Source organism: Protopterus annectens, chromosome 4.part0, assembly GCF_019279795.1.
Source record: "Protopterus annectens isolate FY-2018-M chromosome 4.part0, PAN1.0, whole genome shotgun sequence".
NCBI lineage: Eukaryota > Metazoa > Chordata > Ceratodontiformes > Protopteridae > Protopterus > Protopterus annectens.
The window spans coordinates 52,880,699-52,904,045 of record NC_056733.1 but is presented as its reverse complement, the minus strand read 5'-3'; the positions used below and the strand labels follow the sequence as shown (position 1 = coordinate 52,904,045).

General features: G+C 39.7%; 1 protein-coding gene across 1 annotated transcript in view; it reads right to left on the bottom strand.

Annotated features, from left to right (window-relative positions):
- The window catches only part of LOC122800212 (endonuclease V-like), a 1,155,665-nt gene that overhangs the window by 27,397 nt on the left and 1,104,921 nt on the right, over nucleotides 1-23,347 (bottom strand). Inside the window, exon 6 of the mRNA XM_044069707.1 lies at nucleotides 846-1,012. Within this exon, the coding sequence (XP_043925642.1) occupies nucleotides 863-1,012 (150 nt within the window). The 3' untranslated portion in view covers nucleotides 846-862. The remainder of the gene's footprint in view (nucleotides 1-845; nucleotides 1,013-23,347) is intronic.

Sequence of the window (23,347 nt, the reverse complement as noted above, 5' to 3'; positions counted from 1 at the left end):
ATGAGACTGGACTTTCAGGTTTCAATATCTAGAAGTGTTGTTAAAATTTCAGCTGTAGGGAGGTGAGGTGGAGAAGTGTTGAGTTATACTAAATTGACATTGTCTTTAAACACTATAGCAATGCCACCTCCACGTTTGGATAGTCTAGCCTTTCTGATGAGGCTATAACTAGCAGGAAGTAATTCCGCAGTTTTTATATGTGGCTTGAGCCAGGAGTCAGTAATTGTGGCTATATCTGGGGAGTACAGGGAATGGCGGCATGGAATTCATGAACTTTGTTAAGGAGGCTTCTAATTTTAAAATGCATTACAAGTAGGTCAGAGTTGCATCCTTTTAGTGGTCGGAGTTTTGAGATATCAGTAATTGTGTCAAGAGGATGTAGAGGGTTTGAGTACCTTCAGTTCTTGGTTAGGCTCATGTACCAGTGTACTTATCAACATTGTGCTGTGATTTTTCAGGGTGTGTCATCTTTTGTCTTGTATTAATTAATCTGCCCTTCTGGGTGCTTGGTTGATTTAACATGCAGCCTTGGTGACAGATTGAACTAAACCTGTACCACACAGTATGGCTGGAATGTATGTGATAATGATTTTAAATAATTCCTGTAGCCAGTGTTACTGATACGGTGCATCCTGTTCTCATAAAGGCATTTTCTACTTTTTTCCTGATCTAATTTATTTGTTTGCCTACGCAATGTACTGTTGTGTGCTTATTTAAAATGCAGAGTGAAACCACTGCCTTGGAGGTCATATGCCTTACTAACCCCTGGCCATTTGTGCAAAAAAAAAAAAAAAAGTCAAATCCACATTTAGACAGATAAATGACAGAGAAAGGAACTGACTTACCTGACAGTCATGCCTCTTTATATGCAGCATTCTTCAAACAAAGCTGCGATAGAATCCTCATAATCCTCACAAGGATGGTTTTGAAATGCACTGGGAGATGGTTTGGTACACGAAGAGGCACTAGAAGCTTTGTGCAGCTTCTTCCTCATAAGCGAGTTAGGAGACTGCTGCCGAGACAAAAAAAACCTTTCAAGTTCAAATCACAATATTGCTTTTTTGCTGCTAGACTGGTCATGGTTGACAAAGAAGGCTAGTTACAATAAACACACCTTTCATAATATGATGACATAACAACTGTGTAACAGAACCATAGAAAATCAGTTAAAACGGAACAAAGAGTAGAAGGTTATAGCTCAAACTTGGTGTGCCAAATAATTATAGAAATGTGCCACTCAAATGTATAGTTTATCAGCAAAGAGACAGAATGGTTGCATCTCAACCCATGGACACATTACCTCATTCACAAATACGAAATGCACATTGTCCCATGGGTACATTACCTCATTCATAAATACAAAATGCACATCTTGAACCAAGATGTGAAATGAAAAACAGTGGAGTCTGAACAGCCATCATCAGAGAACTGCTTTTCTTCCTAATCGTGCTCATTTTACAAGTCTGCACATGCAGCTATCCTAGGAAAAGTTGAGCTATTTTCTTGAGCCCCAGCTTCTCACTGGTTCAAAACCTCTGCTTCCAGCCTTCACAACTCTGTTAACTATTTTAGTGGTTCCATTTGATGAGCCTCTTTTTGTTCCCCATCCCTCAAGCAACATGAAGTACTTGCTAGAACTGGGCTTCTGCAAGGCTCGAAGTAATTCCAGTATTGCAAGTGAAAGTGCTGGCTACACAAGAAAACATTTTATCTTTGGCTCTCTCTGCAACACTTTTCCTTCCATAGTTATGGCACTGCTTCTTCAAGCCTAAGATACAAAACCATACATAACACAGTAGTAGCAAAGTCTTCTGACCTAATCCAGAATATGTCACTGCACTGCGTGAATGGTATCAATCATTTTCTGGGACAGAGCAATGTATGACAAGTAACTGCTGTAGCTATGAAAGGAATACTTCCCCAACCTGTGAAAATGAATGTGTAAACTGTTGAAGATGTGAGTAACAACAAAGGCAAATAAAAGTTTGGCAATGTTAAAATATGAAATGGTATCATAGGTTGCATAAAGTTTTTATACTGTTCACGTATAAAGTTTTTATGCAACCTATAAAAACTGCAGTGATCTTACAAGTGAGAGTAGTCCAAGGATAGAAGTGTGTCTTTGGAGTAACTTAAGTGCATAATGTTTGTTTATCTAGAGAAAAAAAAAAAGTGTGCATGTTTGGGTGAATGCATGCATGCATGTGTATCTGTCTGTCTATTTAGATCTGGTGTTGTACAGAGCATGTATTTTGTTTTCCTTGAAGTGTACAGTGAATAAATGAGTGTATGGTCCATGAACAGGATAGTCAATCAGCACATGCAAGCCAAGTCCTTTAAGGTCAAAGGTCGCCAATGCACACTGGGGGAATATTATCACTTTCTGCCTGCAGACAGCCAGGCCAACAAGGATTAATACAGTTGTGGGAGGATATCAAGGAGAGGATCCGTGTAGTGATAATTCCACTAGAAAGTAGATATTCACTCAGAAGACACAGTGGCAATATATGACTCACATTACATAGACTATGCTGCTTTTTTAGCACAGGCACCAACGTTTACAACATCCATGCACTTTGGCTTTGCTCAACCCACATGAATAAGTGGTAGGTTACAGACTGCGGGAATTGTTGTCTGCAGTAGCATCTCCTGCTTGACCCTGAACTGATTATTAGCATCCATGTGGAAAAACCTCCTTTTCTGAGATTACTTCACATCCTTACATGGTACAATTACCTGAGATCACTCATACAGTCCTACTTATCTGTTTACTTGTCTGTAGTCTTGGAATTCATACTGTAACAGGCACTGCACACAAGCAGCTATGCCAGGAACCCATAGTACGCTGTGTTCCTGGTAGCCCTGCTGTAAAAAGGAGAGTTACCGACTAGAATGAAGGGGGAAGGGTTATAATTTCTACTTCTTTTTTGCCTTTAGTTTTTACCCACACTGCCCTGCCAGCCATCAGATACTATCAGTTTACTGACCCATTTGTTTACTGTCACAGGGGCAACAGCCAACCAAGAGAGGCCAACAATGAAGCAGGCATTATTTATTTCATTTTTATTTTATTTTAGGTTTATTTCATCTCTCTTATTTTATTTTAGGTTTATTTCATCTCTCTTTACAGCTGTATCTCCCAGTATACATGTCTAATAACATATCAAGGGATCAGCATGCAATGGGGATCAAGAAGGGTATGTCACTTCCATAAGTGACATAACCACTAAGGACAACTCAGCCCCCTCAGAGCCAGTGTTAATTTGTGGGTGTCCACCAGGGATTCAACCATGGGAACATATGTCCAAAGCATGCATTCCCACACCACACCTGCAGAGCAGAGGTGAGCTGCCTCAGCTACTTCAGTCCTCTCCTCACCATGCCAGCTCCAGCAGGTGCTTAGTTTTCATTAAAAAAAATAAATTTAACCACAGGAGCTGTTTCACCAGGTATAAGTTCCAGTGGTGTGCTGAACACCTCAGTTACATCTTAAAGGAAGGTATGCAAAAGCAAGAATCTATTTTAGAAATAAAAGCAATACTGGGTCTGTTCTATTATGATTTGTTGGGGCTATAGTGCTCTATTGGTAACATTCGAAAAGACACCCATAACAGCTTAGATAAGGAAAAGTAATTACTACTATTTCACAATATGTTCAAATATACAGCAGAGTTATGGCCATCTCTCCTGCTTTGCCACCACAGCTAATGTTTCAATCAACATGTTGTATGTGCACTGAGATTTAATGGGCATGAAGGACATGCATAAATGCAGCATCATCTTATGTTCCCCAAATGTAACAATCCAGCGAATACATCTGTCCACCTAAGTGTGGAACACTGTTTTTATTTTGACTTGTCCTGCATACACATGATGTAGTGAACACTAACAGTAAAAACACTGTTCTTGTCATCAGCCGCATATATAGAAATAAACCCACCCCAAAACGAAACATGATAGAACTGAAGCCCTTCACAGTTAAAATGTTAGGGAGATGTCATGTGGGTAAGCTCTCTAGATGGCTTGTGTAAGGACTTTTGTGCATCCTTACAGATAATATAAAAGGTCTGTATACTGTGAAGCCTGTATGCAGTCCAGTCCACCTGCATAAACAATATGGCTGTGCACTTGATGACATGCTGTTGGCTGCACCAATCCCTTTCCTCGTGCCACAGTCAGCATGATACCTCTCCTTCTGCATCACCCCCTTGCTAACCTTTCGACAGCACCAGTCATTTTTACCATTTGACCTCCTCTCATTGTAATATATATATCCCATCTACACAAAAACAATCAGTTCCGCTTCTGTGAAGGTCTCTAGGAGTAGGCATGTCCTTTAATGCAAGGAGGTACAAAATGAGAATCTGTAGATGTTCCTTTGTTTGGGTCAGAATCTTTCACGTATGGAGTATGTAAGGGCCATGTGTGAGCTACTTGTACTACACACTATCCATACTCTGCGTGTGGTATTTAATATCCTACCCATCTCATTCTCATCTCCTGCGTTCCCCTGTATTATGCTGTGTTGACATTATTTTGCCGTTTGCTGTGTTAATTGCTCCTTTATGGAGAGCAGAGTCCAAAGATGGAGTTTTGATGCACTGCTTTCACCTTCCAGTGCTGTATTTGTGCTCCTAACACTTTAGATTGGCAAACTTTCAGGGTTTCTCACTTGTGGTTTCATGGGTACAGAATCTGCAACTGCGAAACTCTAATTCTGACAGGTTGTTGTTAGTCACAACTTCAAAGGTCAGTTGTGCATCCTAGTGCATAACATGAGGCAGTTCTTAAGCACAAAACAAACAGAGATACTACAGCTCCAAACTAGGACACCAGAGTGGCAGCTACAAAGTTACAGTGAAAGGGTTGCAAATTAGCATGCATTTGGGGCCTAAAAAGGACAGTTATCACACTGTCTACTTCATCTGACAAGACAATAAAGCTGTATGACATAAGAGAGAGATTTTGTAAATGCGTGTCATAGAAATGTGAATAGTAATGTGTAAATCCCACGTAAAACAGTGAACCTCAAAATTCACTGCAATAGTAATTATAAGTGTTTTGTGGTGGGTGGTACAACTACCCCCCCTGCTACTTATATACACGACCTCTGAGATTGCTGTAGTCTGGGGTAAGGGGACTACTCTGTGGTGATTTTAATTCAGACGTCTTGTTTTCACATTTGTGTGTTGATAGCCATGGGATTTCCAAGCATTATGCACTTTCAAATGGCTCCCGACATTTACATGACAGTGATATCCTTAAAAAGCTGTCAACACATAAAAAACAAAACTTTAAAACATAACAATTACATAAGGTCTGTCTGCACTCATTCATGCTATTTTATTACTGCATATTCACGTAAATACATTTTTTTGATTGGGACTTATTTTCAGTTTGCTTTATTTCTGTATCCACACTGTGGATTTCATGAACTGTTCACATTTTCCAAAATCCTTGTTATTCCATTTTGAGCTAACTCGAGTTAGTTCAAGTTGATTATTAATAGAATAATTAATTGCTACTTGGGCATTCTTCCTGTATTTAAGACACACTGTTTAAATGATGAATTATCCTGAGAAGGTGAATGGCCAAGATACCTGATCAGCATTAAACTGGTGGTGTTTGAACAGCTTGGCTTCCATTGTTTTTTATAACCACAAATTTGCCTTGGGCTTGACTGGTCAAGCCCTCCTACAGGAAGGGAGTACACAGCCTGAAGGTGGGTATTAGCAAGATGTTAAGACTCAACTGTCATGACTCTTATGAATTCTGTACCATGGAGTGAAAACCTGAAGACCTCTTTTTTTTTCTTTTTTTTTTGGGGGGGGGGGGGCTACAGCTACATGAAATAGCTGACATCTGGACAGCTCATCCCTAGTAGCTCTTCTCCCACCAAACCAAAATGCCTTATATATCCAGAATGACCACTCCATCCACTCACCATCTTATCAAATAAATGACATCATAACCAATAATTACATTTAAATCAGCCTAAAATGACTGTAATGTTTTTAACACATTGGCGAACATCTTAGTCTAGAATCTTACACAAGGTAATACCTTTACACTCCTTATATGTTTAAACTATCAGACTTCTGCGGTGGTGCAGCGGTAGCGTTGTTGCCTCACAGCAAGAGGTTCTCCCGTTCGATTCTCGGCTGGAGTGAGAAGAGTGCCTTCTGTGTGGAGTCTGCATGTCCTCCCCACGGTTGGGTGGGCGTTCGAAAGACATGCATAAATGGGCATGCCTTCGTTGAAGGTTGAACGTTGAGCTGGCACCTCGGCGTTCTTGAAAATCTACTGCCAGTCATTAGCGGACCGGAGTTTCGCTGTGGCGACCCCTAACCGGGAAAAGCCGAAAGACAACAACATATGTTTAAACTATCAGAAGGCTAATAATAAATAGTATTATCAATTTGTCTGCTTTTCCTATGTTTACATAAATTGCTTCTGCATTGATTTAACTCTAAAAGAAGAAAGATATAACTCAGTAAATGTAAATACTGTGTTTTCTTTACCTATATTCTATGTTTAGTTTCATTCCTTACATCTGGTGAAATCCACCCTAACCCTGATTCTATCTATCAAACACTAACATCAATCCTACAATTGATGTCTGGTGCAATGTAGCTGGCCTAAAGTTAATGTATATCAATACTGGAAGTGCAATGTCTTACACACCTGGCTTTATCTTTATAGACCTGACATATTATCCCTCTCTGAAACTTGTCCGAAGTCAAATAAAGATGATACATTTTCACTAAAGAAATACAATATTTTCAGAAAAGGAAGGACTCACAAAAATTCTGACAGAGTATCTATTTTACATCAGTATACAGTCTCCTTTTTTCTAACTGATGTTGAGCCCCTATCTATACTCAGCTAACAGTGAATCACTTCTGAAAAATGCAAACATCAATCAATACAATTTTTTTAAATGTGACTTACCAATATGTCGCTCATGAAAAAAGAAAGTGAGTGTGTTCCTAATGATGAAGCTCTTCACTGACTCTATTCATAAGTTAAATCAGAAGTGGTATGGGTGACTTCAATAACTTCAGTTACCCATAATTCAGCTGCAAAGGCTTAATCCAAATCTATCCATCAGCAACTCCTTTTCCCCATTTTTCAACATGGGTTTGAGGTGTCACTTCAACTGTGGCGATCTACAGTCAATAATACTTCACTCAAACTCTGAACTGACAAAGCTTGCGTCATTGAAAACAATATTAAAAAGTAATGTGACAGCTACATTGGCTGATGCCATTAAGTGACGATCTACCAACATGCGTGATGTGGAGTCATGCAAGACTAAGTAAGATGTAGAAAAAATGGCTTTTCTGAGAATATGAGCAATCTAAACAAACATAAAACTGCCCTAAAATTCAGACTACTCGTCTTCACTTTTCAAGCTTCCTTTGGTTGAAGTAGTCTCCCATATCAATTCCACTCCTCTTAGAACCTTGAGCAATCTTTCACCACTGCTTAGGAAGTATATCAGGTCCATCAACCTCCCTTGAATCTCCCTTAGCATTAACAAGATGATACCCAGCTAGGACTATCTATACTATTTACCACTAAACAAGGGTAGACTGACTACATCAAAGTTATGGCTATATATAATCAGGGGAAGAGTGCCACAATGTCTTGCATAAAAGTCCTTTATTATGAAAAGCAACGCCTTCATGGTAACAGCCCACAGAGTTCTGGAAATGTACTGACCAAGTTCAACTTTTATCAGTGTGCTTAATCACTACTACATATATTCACTAATAAAATGTAAATAAACACACTGATAAAATGAACTGTTACACAATACAATCAGTTTTACAAGACCAAATAAATAACATGCAACAGACTTTAAACTGCTAAACAACTCCAAAGAACAAAGTAAAAATGAAAAAGCAGCAAACCAAAGACCAGGAAGGAACGGGACCACAAAATTTATAAGCTTTTGTTCGTTTAATAAAACACCACGAACCTCATTAGAATAAATACAAATACTTGAAACCACCTTTTAAATACTTGTCATGTGCAAAAAATCATCCAATGACAAATGTTTCAAATAAATTATTTAAATAGCCACTATGATGTCATGAAAATTTAAAAATACACTACAATTTTTTTAACATTGCATATGTATAAAAACATGAAAATGTATATAGTCAACAATAACAAACTACTACACAGTGTTTCATCAAATAAAGCCCATTTTGTGAACAGCTTGGCTCACTACATCAAAGCCTTTGTAACTGAAGAAAACACTTGATGTTAATAGTTTAATTTAGTCCTGGATGGTAGTCTGCTCTTAAAGCTATCTGCCATTTAGTTTCCCTACATTCTAATAAGGCTTTAAATTACCCACCAAAGGACCACAAACTACTTTGTCTAAAATAAAGAATGTAATAATGCCAGTGCATTATTTCTGTCCTTGTTTCTCACTGCCAACACATGTTCATAAATCCTTTTACTTAGTGACCTGATGGTCTTGCCAACATAAAAACTGGTACAAGAATTACATACTGCAAGATAAATAATGCTCACAGAATCACATGTAAACCTGTCCTTTGCCCAAATAACTTTCTTGAATTTTTTCAGCTCAACAGAACCTGAATTGGCGATGTATCTACATTACCTGCAATGACCACAAACAAAAGTCCCAACAGAGTCTTTGACCCCATTGTATGATGTCTTAGAAGTACTTTCAAGTATACTTCTTATGTTACATACCTTTTTATAAGTGAACAAAGCTTCATTACCCAGGACTTTCACCAGTTCAGAATGTCCAAGCAACACCATCCAATTTTCCTTAATAATATGCCTAATAATGTCCATTCCATCTGAAATGGGCAATGGGAAGGCAAGCTCATACACCTTGTTTTGATTCGCCCTACTTGCTACACTGAAATTGCCTCTCAAAATGGGGTTAGCTAAACTGTCTCTGAGAGTTATAACTTCAGCAACAATGTTACGTAACCAAAGCAAATCATATCCCCTGGCTATAAAAAAAAAATCCAGTCAGTTTGTTAACCTCACCATCAAAAACAGAATCTTCTATGGTCAAACAACTCAACCTTATAAGTTGTCCCTTGACAACCCCTCTTTTCATATGTTGGGGGCGAAGACTGTCCCTGTGCAGGTACTGAATGACAAAAGTAGACTTCCTATGGATACTACTACTGAAACTAAAACTGCCATCAAGTAGTTCCAAAAGAATACTCAGGAAGTCTATTATTTTCCCAAACCCTCCCAGGGTAAAGTTCAAAAAACTGGTTGAACAATTCAGGTCTTGCAAGAATAACTAGAAACTTTCAAGGTTCCCTAGCCACAAAAAAAAACAAAAACAAATCATCAGTATAACGCCTGCAAAATAAAATGTTCTTAGCCAAAGGATGTATCACAAGTAATTTCAATACCCACATAGTCATAACTAGATTAGCAAAAGAGGGAGCCACTCTAGAACCCATGGCTCCACCAGTGATTAGAATTTTGCTTTATGATTTTGGATTTAGTTTCAGTAGTACTATCCACAGGGCATCTACCTTTGTCAATCAGTACCTGCACAGGGACAGTCTTCACCCCCAACATATGAAAAGAGGGGTTGTCAAGGGACAAATTATAAGGTTGAGTCGTTTGACAAGTGAAGATTCTGTTTTTGATGGTGATGGTCCTTTGTGGGTAATTTTAAAAGCCTTATTAGAATGTAGGAAACTAAATGGATAGATTAAGAGAGACTGGGTTTCAAGTTTTTGTATTTATTCTGAGGAAGTTCGTTGTGTTTGTTAAACGAACGAAAGCTTGTAAGTTTTGTGGTCCGGTTCCTTCCTAGTCTTTGGTTTGCAAGTAACGGACTGTGTAACAATGAACCAAAGAAAACGCCCCAGTAGTACAAACTGTACCATTGAGAAAAAAAATTGATAACAAGAGTTACTAATTTACAGCAGGAGAGAAACAATAAACAAGTCAAGCTACCATACAGAATCTATCCCCAGACCTCCAACATTTCTTCAGCAGTCCAGGAAAGTAGTAAGTAGGCAAACACCATAAAGCGCAGCAATATAATCCAAACAAGCAGGCAGGCAGAAAACGAAAAACAGATTACAATTTCCAGACCATAGCTTTGAAGCATCACCATATTATAACAACATGGCTTCAGCTTTCCTATGCCACATATCAATCTTTGTCACATCTACAGGTGGAACACAACAACAAGTTTGATCATGTCACTAAAACTCCAACCCCGAATCCAATCCTTCAATCCAAGTAGGCAAGCTGAGGTAAAACAGAAAAAAAAAAAAATCACAAAAAAGTCACCAGGAACAGGAATAACCACTACAAAGTAATAAAATTCGAACTGCCTCTGTTATTCTGTCCCTGCAGCTTTAGAACAACACTGTCACCAATTCCTAGAAGACAAAATTCCACAGTAAATCATGTACTAAAAGTCTTGAGGTCTTGAAGGCTGAAAGCACAGACACATTTTTTAAAGAAACATCTTTATTAAATTATCACTTATGACATAGGCAATCATACATTTATATAAATGAAAACAAAACATATTGACATATTGTCAGCTGAAAACATTATACATTACTTATAATTTATCCTGTCATTGTCAGTCAAACATTACAAAGCTCATTCAATTCCTGTCTTCCCTTAGACCTCATTCCTCCTCCAAAACATTTGGCATGTATTGTTCCAACAATTCCTATTTTTTTTATGTAATTTGCTTCTACTCTTGTCTACAGCTCCACTTCCAGTTGTTTTATCTCTGTTACTATATTCACTACTTCCATTAGTACTGTTGGTTTAGACTTTGATTTCCATTTTCTAGTAATTGCTTTTTTGGCAGCCACCATAATTAGACTCAGCAAGGCTTTACTATGTCTAAGCAATTCCTATTCTGTATCATAGCTCAAAAAATAATTTCCTTAGTTACACCAATTTGCTCACATTTCTGACAGACTAGTCTGCATGAATTTTCAAAGTCTGCCAACTCATTATACTCCAAAACAAAAATGTACCCAATTACCTCTTTCTAGCCCCTTCACACCTCCAGTATTTGCAATCTACCTAAGGAAAAAATCTCTGGAGTCTGTTTGAGGTACAAAAATAGTTAGGCAAACACTTCAAAAATCCTAAATCTTCTAAACTGTTGCATATCTGAGAGCAATACATATATCCCCCATTGTTTCTTTATGAATTCCTTATCCAATCTCTCTTTCCAATCCTTTCTAACTTCCTCTGATTGATTCCTGCAGTTATCATGCAATATTTTATATCCCTTTTTAACAGCAGCTTATGTTCTAGATTCTACTAAAATTCTACCAGTGCTAGTCTTTCGCTTAGGATCCCCTATTTCTTTCTCTTTGCCTATACTCTGATATCAATCCTTGATAAGGAAGGCAGTCTTTAGCCTGCAGTCCAAATGAAACGATGGCCTCTTCCTATTCTATCACATTTTCCTCAGCAATAATTTGCTCGCAATACCCTGGATCCTTTGCCACTTTTCTCGGGTAAATTCCAGCTCCCCTCTTGCCTATTCTCTGTACCCCTAATTGTAGTGATCCCTATCTACAGAATATCTGTCCATCCCTGTGTTGGCTTAATTCTTGGACTACTTTCTGCTGCTTTATGAATATAATATTCTGGATGGTTACTGTTATTCTCCATAAGGATCCACATCCAAAATCCCAGTCTCTCCTTGTTTCTTGAGCCCCTCTTTCATCATCTCTTTCCACTTTGTATTATAAATTTCTGCTTGTGCTGTGTATATGAGCCTTAACTATGTAGCCCTGAAATACTCCTTCATGTCAAGTAATCCCAAACCATGTTGTTCTGTTGGAAGGATCAACTTATCACACTTGACTCTTGCACTCTTCCCCTGCAGATAAAATCCTTGAACTATTTAACTGCTATCTACAACTTCTCCTCTGACTGATAAAAATATGCCTGACCTCTGTATAAAACTAAAGGGACTAACAAGATTTTCACTGCTTGTATCTTGCTATCCATATTCATAAAACAGAGCTTCTGATTTCTCAGTTTTTTGTGTCTTGTCATTTACTTAGTTTCTTCCCACATAGCCTTAGCTGCCATAAGAGAATCCTTCTTAATCCATTCTCCTAAGTACTGTGTTTTATCACATCCCATAAATATGGGCACTGCTGAACCAACTGGTGTATGGGTACATAGTTTACAGCTACTTTATCTCCTTTGTTTTATCTTCATTAATTTAGTATCCCAAAAAGACTTAAAACTGTCTCTGAATGTTCCACAGTGCTGAAATGTCCTATTCTGGTTTTATTAGGTATAAAATAATATAGTCTGCAAATAAAGCCAACTTTTCTTGACTACCATACCAATTATATTCTTGAATTTATGAGTCCCTTATTTTATTTGTGAATGGTTCTAAATACAATGTAATATCAAAGAGGAATGGGGACATCCCTACCTAGCTCCTGTGTTCAAAAAGAACTTTACAGTGAGGACACACTTTCATTTTTGCCTCCTCCTAATTAACCTTATAATTTTATCAGGGAATGTAAATGTTTCCATTGCCCTACACAAACTCCCAGTTTACTCTGTCAAATGCTTTCTCTGCATCAAGACCGACCAGCAACAGTTGTATTTTCTTACATTCTGCTTCTCTCTGGATCATGACTGTTCTATTAATATTGTCCACAAACCCACAATGATCCATATCTCTCAATTTCGACATCACCTTTGCCATTATAGACATACACACTTTATAATCAGAGTTTAGAATCGAAGTGGGCCTATATGAAGCTGGATCTCAATGGTCTTTACCATCTTTGCCGCCACCGTTTTCTTCTAGGATGTTGGTGCTCTCCTCCTTTTAAAAAACTGTTAAACAAAAAACTTCCAGGCTTTAATTAACTAAAAATGGATGACATTCTGTCCACACACAGCCATCACTAGTACAGGGAATACTCTCCTTCAGAAACATATCAACGTGTTCACCAAAGGCACACACAAATACTCACCCATTCCAAATCTTGAGAACAAAGACACTAAAGAACACTTTGCTTACTACTTCTGTGAATTCTGTCAAAGAACTGGCTTCAGAAAATTCTTACACTGAAGTTAGTATATCTCAAAAGCTACGTATCATTTCCTGTCCTTACAGTCCTTGTACCTAGTTTAAGTATATGTAAATAAAAGTTAAAACTTGAGCGAACAGCTGTAGATAATTAGCCACCAGAATTTCTGAAGACTGCAGTCAATTTCTACATTTCTCAAGAGCTCTGTCAAAGAAGGGTACATCATGTCTAGCTGGAAAAAGTTCTCATTGTGCCCTTGCACAAGGAGGGAGCCTCAGCTATGTTAGTATCCATCATCCAATCAACCTACTCCCACGGCTTTTGAAAATACTACAAAAATGCATACCAACAGCTTCTTTGGCATTTGACCACAACACCATATCTACCAGCTAGCATAGCTCTAGACCTTCTCACAGCAATGACACTGTCCTCCTAGGGTGGTACAGTAAACTTACTGCAAGTTAGATTATGGCAATTATCAAAGCTGTAGCAAGAGTGGGGTGAAGTGGATGGCTGCCCTGGGTGTAAGCTGTTAAGGACATGATCAAGCATTGCAGCAGAGGTGCTGATTGATCCCTGTAAGGTGTGCCAGTAATAATTTCAGCAAATACTATTCAGTCAGCAGTGCGACTGCATTTACAGAGTGTGACTGCCACTGTAAAAGAGGTGCTGATTGGTTCTTGAAAGTAGTGCTGGCAAAAGTTTAAGCACTACAGCTCCCTAAATGAAATACAGTCAGTATTTGTGTTATAACTGCAGCAAGGAGCTAGTAAAAATCTTAGTTAAACCCTCACTACCGTCAGATGGCATTCAGACTATCTAGCCAATCAGGCGCAGGGTGTAAAGTGGAGCACAGAGATTTCTGCTCTTCTTTCTGCTGATGTTGAACTGTTCCAAAACTCAGAATTAGGACCCCTCCTTTTGTTTTTTTTATGAAGCAAATCATGACAAAGCCTTAAGCGAATTCAGTAGGCCAATGACTTCACAGCTTTTCTTTCTGACTCAACAAATTAGGCCTGCAATTCTCATCCATCCACAATCCTTTTTTCCTATTTTTGCACATGTGGTCGGGTTGTCGCTTCAACAGTGAAAATCATCTACAGCCAAGGTTTACTCCACCAGGTGGCAAGTCCTGCCGTGGTAGTTCTTCCACACCACACACTTGCATGTACACACACACCTATGGCCAAATTAGTGTGTCCAATCTACCTACTGTATGTCTTTGGAATGTGGGAGGAAACTTGAACACTTGGACGAAACCCATGCGAACTCAGGGAGGGCATGCAGACTCCACACAGAAGGCACCCCAGCTGAGAACTGAACTGGAGAATCTCTTGCTGTAAGCTGACAATGGTATTTACAGTATCAGGCCTGCAATTAAATAATTACAAAGAAAGTCAGTTCTAATTCCCCTACACCACATGTAGCATACCCATCATAATTTCTCTTGATCATAAAATTAATACTATTACTTCAAATTCGACATCAAATAACTTACATCTACAAAACTCAACTGCCTCACTGATAATCAAATAAAATTTAATCTGTGGGTGAGAACACCAGCCAAACATATTGCCATCCTATACAAGAGTGAGACTTTCCTCACTGATAGCACTAGGTTAGTCATGACAAATGTACATTTATCATCGTTCTTGCTTCCAACAAAATTCCTGACTCCCGAGAGTACAAACTGAGAGTATGTGACAGAATATCCAGATTTGTTACCTGTTACCTTCATAGGGTACACCACAGTCTATCACACTGGACCACTCAATGGCTACAGTTTGTCACCTTCTATCTGTAATTCAGTTGTGTACTGGCCACACACAGCTATTATTCTCAGAATACCCCATCCTTTTCTGTAACTATCGCTTGAAGAACATCCCCACATGAAGTTTGTGCATCTGTAGGTAGACTACTTACTATTTCTAAACAAAACTGAAAAAAAAAAATGACAGATGAAATTAAGGTCCTGACAGAGGGAGACTTGACCTTGCCTGGAATAGTTTTAGTGTTGTAAGTATAAGAAAAGGTAATAGCCTGAGACAACCATTTTAAAATTGTCTATTCTGACACAGGTTGTACCTTCTTATCTTCAAAAGAAATGAACAACTGATCTGAAAATCTGAAAGACTTAGTTCTGCCAGTATATTACTCAAGTTGTCTGTTCTCCCTTATTTTTTGGTTTAGGAAAGAAAACAAGGAAATGGATAGTTTGGCTTAAAGTAACTTTGGAAACCACATAAGGCATAAAAGGAAGAATAGTTCTCAAACAACCCCTATATCTGAGGAAAATGAGATAGGGTTGCCTCAGCAAAAAAAGCTTACAACTCTTGTGGAGGTCTGAGCAATCAGTAAAACAAATGTCATATTCATTCTCTGCTGCAGTATTCTTAACTTATGGGATTCCCTGCCATGAAAGCCTGATGTCATGCCAGTCTACCAAAGACTGTTGCTTTAAGGTATGCCAAACATCACCCAAGTGCTCCTTGCATAGCATAGGGCATAAAGGTGACGTTCAGGCCTACCATAATCAGAATGTCTTTGCCTCCAGTCCGAATGTATTATTTCACCATTGGTCTGTTTACCTGCGTCCATTTTCCACCAGTTGAATGCATTTTCATTTTCCAGTAACTACCTATGCCTGTTTGCTGACTTCTAGGAATTGCACATACTTGCTTCATTGGGGGGATTTTTTTCTTGCTTTTTTTTGTGCTCCTTGAGGTTAATGTCATCCAGGAAGGGTAAATGGCAGTGTGGGAGACAGATTCCCCATAATGGCCACCACAATAAATGTTATTTTTGCCTAGGAGCTTCTCATGACCATACGTCTTGTTCAATTTGTTAGGCGTTTATCCAGAAAACCCTTCGCAGTAGACTTTCTTCCCTTTCCTTGTATCTTGAGAACCAGCTTCTTAAGCTTTTCGCTAAAGATACAATGGAAGGAATCTCCCACCCTGAGGGTCAGCCATTAGGGAAGAAGAAAAAGATACGAATGGAATCTTCCGCTGTCCAGCCTCTGCCAGGTATTTCTCCCAATGTTGTTACAAACCTGGAGACTTGCCCAGCTTTGTTGTAGGATTTCTGTGTTGTAACTGTGTTGGAGGCTGATGAGGATCTGGCTGGCAACATGTCTGAAGATGCTCTGCAGGTATCCATCTCGGACATTAAGGGGGACCCACAGTTGATTTTTTCCGAGGGGATTAGGGGAGTTCCTCAGATTTTAGTTTGGGAAGACATTCCTACTAAGGTTATCGACTGCCGTCCTGGGTCTGAGCCTTCTCAATTTTTTGGAGGAAACTTTCCCTTAATAAAGAAACAAAAACTTTAAACATGTTTCTTCTCCTCGTAGGGATCCACAAAGTGACTGGCAGGTCTTTACTCAGGGGCTATTTACTGCTTTAATGTCCTTAAAGCCTCGTCAAGGGGTTTTGTTTCCTGCTCCTCCTAGGTCTTCCACTCACCTTAAAAATTCCTTCTCCTTTGGACTATGGGTCAGAGGAGGAGGAATCTATTAGTCCTGATATTCCTTTTGAGGAAATTTCTTTTGGGGACACACTCTCTAGGATGACAGATTTTTTTTAAATGGGACTGTGCTCAGGTCTCTTATATCCATAAGAGGTACTATGAGTTTCTGCAGTTGGACTCCCCTAAACCTGCTGCTATTCCTCCTGTTTTGGCTGCTTTGCTGGATGCTTTTTCCAGTGCCTCTCATGTGCCTGATTCTCTGCCCCCTACACACAAGAAGCCTGATAGGTTTTATAGGGTCCCTGAGGATTGTTATTTTCTACATAAATGTCTTGCTGCTGACCCCTTGTTAGTGTCTGTAGCCCCTGATAAGCCATCTCAGCACAGCCGGCCTTAGGCATAGGCCAACTAGGGCTGCCCCTAGAGCGGCGATCGATGCAGGCGCTTTTCCAGCATTTATTTGGTGGGTAGAGACTACAGGGGGGGGCACCAGGTGGTGGGGGGAGGCCATGGAGCCCTGGGGCTTAGTTGACCAGTTGCCACTCCTGCATCTCAGTTGCTTCCTTTGCCTAAGTTATTGCCCTCTGACATGGACAACAGAACTATGGAAAGGCTGAGTAACAGGGTTTACACTTCTGCTATGCTAGCTTTTAGGGCTATTACTTATCAGACTCATATGTCTAGGTATGTGTTGAGTCTTCTTTCTCAGGTCTGTCAAATTATTATTAATTTTCCAAACTCTGAGGGTAAAACCTCTGCTCTTTCCTTCCTAGGGACTTCCTCTCAAGTTGTTCATCATTCTATTAAATGTAGTTAGGATGTGGCAGATGCCTGTTCTAGGGCTGCTGTTTTTGATTCAGTGATGAGGAGGTATTTTTGGCTTAGGCTTCAACCTCTACCCGATGATATTAAAGCTAAGTTGATGGATGCTCTTCTGGATTCTAAATTTTAGTTTGGGGAAGCAGCTGCTGGTTTGTTTAAGTCCCTTCAGGATAAGGGTAAGGTCTTACAGGAGCTTAAACATGTGTTTGTTTCTCTTGTGCCTAAATTTCAGAGAAACTACCCTGCTAAGCCTGCCTTTATTTGTTGGCAATCCTGCCCTTCTACTAAAGGTAAGAAGAGTGGCAAATGGGCTCCTCCTGCTAAGGCTACTCAGCTTTCAGGGATTCTGAAGCCTTCCTTTCTGGACAAACCAGGTGCTGCATGACCAGCCACATAACTCTTTCTCTTCGCCTTTCTCTCTCTCTCTCTTCCTGTTTGGCTTCAGATTACTCGAGATTCTTGGGTTCTGTCTATCATTTGTCAGAGGTACTTCATCAGGTGGAAATCCTGTCCTCCTTTTATGGGCATTCCTCAGCCTGCTTGGGAACAACTTCCCTTTTCCCCCAGAGGTTCTTCAAAATCTTTTGACTCAGGGTACTATTCAAGAGGTGCCTGTGTCTCAAAGGGTGAAAGGGTGCTACTCAAGACTCTCTCTAATGCCCAGAAAACAGGGCATTTGGAGACAGATTCTAGACCTCTCTCATCTAAACAGTTTTCTAAAAGTGCCTTCCTTTTGGATGTTGGCCCTTCAGATTCCATTTCCTCTTGTGCTCCCTTAGGTTTATATGGTATCTCCGTATCTCAAGAATGCTTATCTCCATATTCTAATCCATCCTCTTTTCAGGACGTTTTTGCATTTCTCTGTTGCTTCCTGGCATTTTCAGTTCTCTGCTTTGCCCTTTGGCCTGTCTACTGTGCCAAGGGTGCTCACCAAATTCCCTGCTCCTGTGATTCTTTTTTTGCAGGCTTCAAGGGATCCAAATTTTCCTTACTTAGAAGACCTGCTGTTTCAGACATCCTCTCCAGAGAACCTTTTGCAAAATCTTCATTTTGACATTTCCCTTCTTCAGAGCCTGGGGTTCACTATACACTTCAAAAAGTCTTCCCTGACTCCTTCTCAGGATTCAGATGGTGCCAATGTTTGCATCTCTGCCTCCTCCAAAGTCCTTAATTCTCATTTCTTTCTTTGACACACTCCTTTCTCTGGCTTCCATTACTGCCAGGGAGTTTCTGAGACCTCTGGGTTTCATGGAATCCACCATTCTGATGCTCCCTCTGGACAAACGTCACATGAGAAAGGTTCAGTGGTTTCTGAAGTCAGTGTGGCTTCAAAATGTACATCCTCTAGATTTTGTAGTAGTTCTTCCTTGTCTCAGACAGGAACTTCACTGGTGAATTCAGCAGTTGCCTCTGAATCCAGGAATCCATTTTCATCCCCCTCTTCCTTCTCAGGAATTGTTCACAGACGCTTCAGACACGGGATGGGGGGGTGACATTTGGCTCCCTAAAGGTAGAGGGGCTGTGGTCGCCTCATCAGCAGAAGGAGCACATCACTGTTAAAGAGATGAGAGTGCTTCTGCTGGCTCTTCATGCCTTTCATCCTCCTTTCTCTGCAGGGCCTCTCAAGTCATTCAGAGACAATACCACAGTGATGTGGTATATCAACAAACAGGGAGGAATGAGATCTTGATCGTCTTCTGTGGTTGGCACGTCTGGTAAGGGATCTTGCTGTCATGTATCAAGTGACTCTTCAGGCAGTTTATATCCTTTCCAATCAGAAGACTGTGGCAAACACTCTAAGCAGGTCCTCATTCTCTCTAGTATACATCTTTTGGGTGTGTGCCTTTACCTCCCAGTGGGTGTAGCTTGAGCCTTTAAAACAGTGAGTTATCACTTTACAGTTCTAACAAATACTCTTTGACAGAGGTCACATACCAATACAGTTGTGATTGCCATCATGTATGCTTCAAGATAAAATATGCTGATGCCTTGTATGTAGCATGGTTTTGGAATTATTAATGTAAATATGAACAGGGACTATTTGATGCCTAGAGGCGCAGTAGGAGGTAACTGCAGAAATGCCTGGAGGCGCACTCGGCTGTAACAAAGTCCCACTAATATGATTTACAGGGATGTGTTTCTGGACATTATCCACCAGTGGGGTATTCCTCAAGTGGATCTTTTTGCCTCCCCTCTGAACAGAAAACTTCCTCTGTTTTGTGCCAGAGTCCCAGGTCCTCTGGTGTGGAAGGTGGACACCCTCTCATTTTCTTGGAAGAGGATGTTTCTTTATGCATTCCCTCCCCTTCCTCTCATTTTATCACTGGATGGTGCCATGGTGCAGAGGTTTGCATTGTTGCCTCACAGCAAGAAGTTCTCTGGTTCAATTCTTAGCTGGGGAGCCTTCTGTGCAGAGTCTGCATGTCCTCCCTACTTTTATGTCGGTTTCCTCTGGGGTTCCAGTTTCCTCCCACATAACAAAGACATGCATCTGGAGTGTTTCTCCCTGGGCCTCTGCTGAAAATTGGCTCATTCCAAGTCAGACTTTCATTGTAAACAAATGTTAAATAAAAATAAATAAAATAAATTCCAAAAATCCTGTTCAAACTTCAACAGGATATTCCCAAACTCTAGTTGGTGACTCTCTTTTGGCTGTGACACCACTGGTTCCCTCTACTTCTGCATCTAGCCAGGGCCAGTCATTATAAGTTACCTCACAAGGTGGATCTGATCACATAAGCCAAGGGATCTCTCATCCATCCCCACCTGTTCACTGTTTGACTGACACTGTGGGTGATAGGATTTTTATTCCTCATAGACACCTTTTTTTCTGTTGATGTGCTGCAAGTCCTGCAGGAGGCCAGGAAACCTACTACTAGGAAATCCTACTTATCTAAACAGAAGAGTTTTTTTTTCTCTAGTAACCTGGAACCACTTACTGTGGATGTTCCTTTGGTTGTCTCTAATTTGTGTGTGTTGCTCACTGTTGGTTTGGCCTATTCATCTATTAAGGCCCACTTATCCGCTATATCTGCTTGTCTGCCTTTTTCTCCTCCTTTAGCTTCTAGGTTTGAGGTGAAACAATTTATTAACGGCGTCCTTAATATTAGACCTCCCAGGAAGCCTGTTCCTCCTCCCTGGGATCTTAATTTTGTTTTGGAAAAGTTGACTCAGGCTCCTTTTGAGCATGCTGCTTTGGCTTCCTTGCAACATTGTTCCTGGATGACTGTCCTTTTGTTAGCTTTGAGTTGTAGGCCCTTATGGTTTGTCCACTTTTTTTGAACTTTCATGAGGACAGAATGTCCTTGTATACCAACCCTTCTTTTATGCCTAAGGTGGCTACTGAGCTATCGCTTAATCAGTCTATCTGCCTACTTTTTTCCCCTCTCCACAACCTGACAGTGAGAGGGTGCTGCATACTTTGGATGTGCATAGGCAACTCAGGGTTTATTAGAATAAGACTAAGACTAACAAAAAATCTGATCAGTTATTTGTTTCTTTTCATCCTGCATCTGTGGAAACTTATTGTATCCAAGCAAGCTATTTCTTCTTGGATTTCTAAGGCTATTTCCTTTTGCTACACGTTTTATGGCATGAGTCTTCCTTCTTCAGTTATCGCTCATTCTGCTAGAACTGTGGCTTATTCTGGTGCTTTTTTCAAGGGCTTAGATTCTAATTCTATTCTTGAAGCAGCTACCTGGACTTCTGTGTATACCTTTAGCTAGTACTACACAGTTGGTTGGTATCTCTAGAGCTAGGGCTAGTTTTGCTAGTGCCATTCTTCATGGCTTTTTAGGGGTCTCTTCTGCTCCTTCCTCCTCCCAAGTTTCCTCTTGAGCTTTGGCACTCTCCCATCTGTTAAGAATACTGCAACATTGAGTGTAAGGACATAGTACAGTTCTGTAAAATCTTACCATAACAGTAGATATCCTTGCCTTCACTGCTGCAGTATTTGCTCCCTCCCTCCATCCCCCTAGTCCTTTGTCTTCCTGGATGTACAGATTACCTCTTAGGTTCCTTGGGCTGGTGTTCTTACTGGGGCAATCAGTTCTGATTATGGTAGGCCTGAATGTCACCTTTATGCCCTACTCAAGGAGTGTTTGGGTGACATTCGGCATACCTTAAAGCAACAGAAGTCTTTGGCAGACTGGTCTGATATCTGGCTTCCACAGCAGGGAATTCCATATGTTAAGAATACTGCAGCAGTCAAGACAAGGACATCTACCGTCATGGTAAGTTTTACACAACTGCACTTTTTCCATGTTAAGAACCTGAAGTCAAGCAGATTAGCTGGTTCAAATTGAGAAAATGTTAGTTTCCCTAACAGAAAATTAAGATCCCAAGGAGGGATCACCAGTTTTCTTGGAGGCCTCTTATGCAAAACATTTTTCAAAAATATTTTGAAATGAAAAGCATTGAAAGAGGATTATCCATAGACAGATAAACTGAAATGGCTGATAAATGAACCTCAATGGAGGAGTAAGAAAGGCCATAGGATAGTAACTCACAAACATTGTAAAACGAGAGAACTAGCCCTGAATGGGTGCTGGCTATGTTGTTGGCACCAACTAGGAAACCTTTTCCATTTGCTTATATGTTATGTTTTAGTAGCAGGCTTTCTTGCCTCCATTAGTATCTGCAGCATGCCCTCAGTAAACAGGTTCCTAAAGGGAATTAAGACCGTATCATCCAGTCAGTCAGTTGAAATTCACGGGGTCAGGGTGTATCAAACACCCCTGGTCTTCAGTAAGTAGATCTATTGTGTGAGGAAGCTTATGGTAATTGCCCCAGGCCATTTCCAGAAGAAGGGAGAACCACTGCTGCCTGGCCCAGAAGGGAGTCACCACAATGATCTTGGGGCATTCCTTCTAAATCTTCACAAGCACCATGGATATCAGTGGAAAGGATGAAAAGGATATGTGAACATTCCTGTCCAAGGAAAGGAAAAAGGTATCTGTACTTCAGGTCTTCTTGCATGGAGTTCTGGAACAGAATCTTGCCAGATGATTGTTTAGAATGGAGGAAAATAGTTCTACTTGAGGAACTTCCCATAGATGGATGAAATCTTGGAAGACCCCCTGCTATAGTTTCCATTAATGAGGGTTTGCCCTAGTCCTGTTCAGAACCAAAAAAAAAATTCCATGTTGTCCAGAAGCTTGAGGTAATATAGTTTAAAAAAACTAATTTATTGTAACATCAAAGAAAATGTTAAGTACTTTCGTCCATCCACTTGGACTTTATTAGAAAAACAGGATGTATAAAATTCACTCCTTATATATTACCCCCAATTAAACAATAATTGAACCAATAACCTAAATATAAATAATTAATCAGATTCCTTAACCAATCCAAGATTTAAAGTAAAAGACCAAATACAAAGGTACCTTATGTGACTATATTAACAGAAATTAAAATAAGGGAGTCTGAAGATTCCATTTTAAAACCTTGTAAAAATAATAATCCTACTCATTATTGTGATCACAAAATACCATATAAAATCATTTTAGCAAATAAAACAAAATATGAAATGTATACTTCATAATTTTACTGCTCTCATTCTTAACACAAAATTAACTGATATATGGTCATTAAGACCAGGTTTAAGTGTTGCATCCAATCTAAGCTGCCACAGGGGTTCTTCGTATTCCAGTCTATTTTCCCAGGCTCCTCCTCTGCCATCTTGTACAACTACTTCTAAAATACTATTTTTATTTAGTTATTTGCCATTTGTTAACCGGGTTAGTCCAACTGAGCCATTGGCCCATTTTCAGTGGAGACCAGAGAAGAAAAGCTCCAAAAATACAAAACTTTAGTATAATGGATTACAATACAGTAAAATACGAGAAATTAACAATGTTCATACAGAAGAGAAAAAAATTAAATGAGATACATAAAGATAACAGAGACATGTATAGTATACAGTAGATGTACAAATGCAAAATAAAGTTTAACAACTTAATTCAATTTTCATGCTCAAATCTCACCTAATT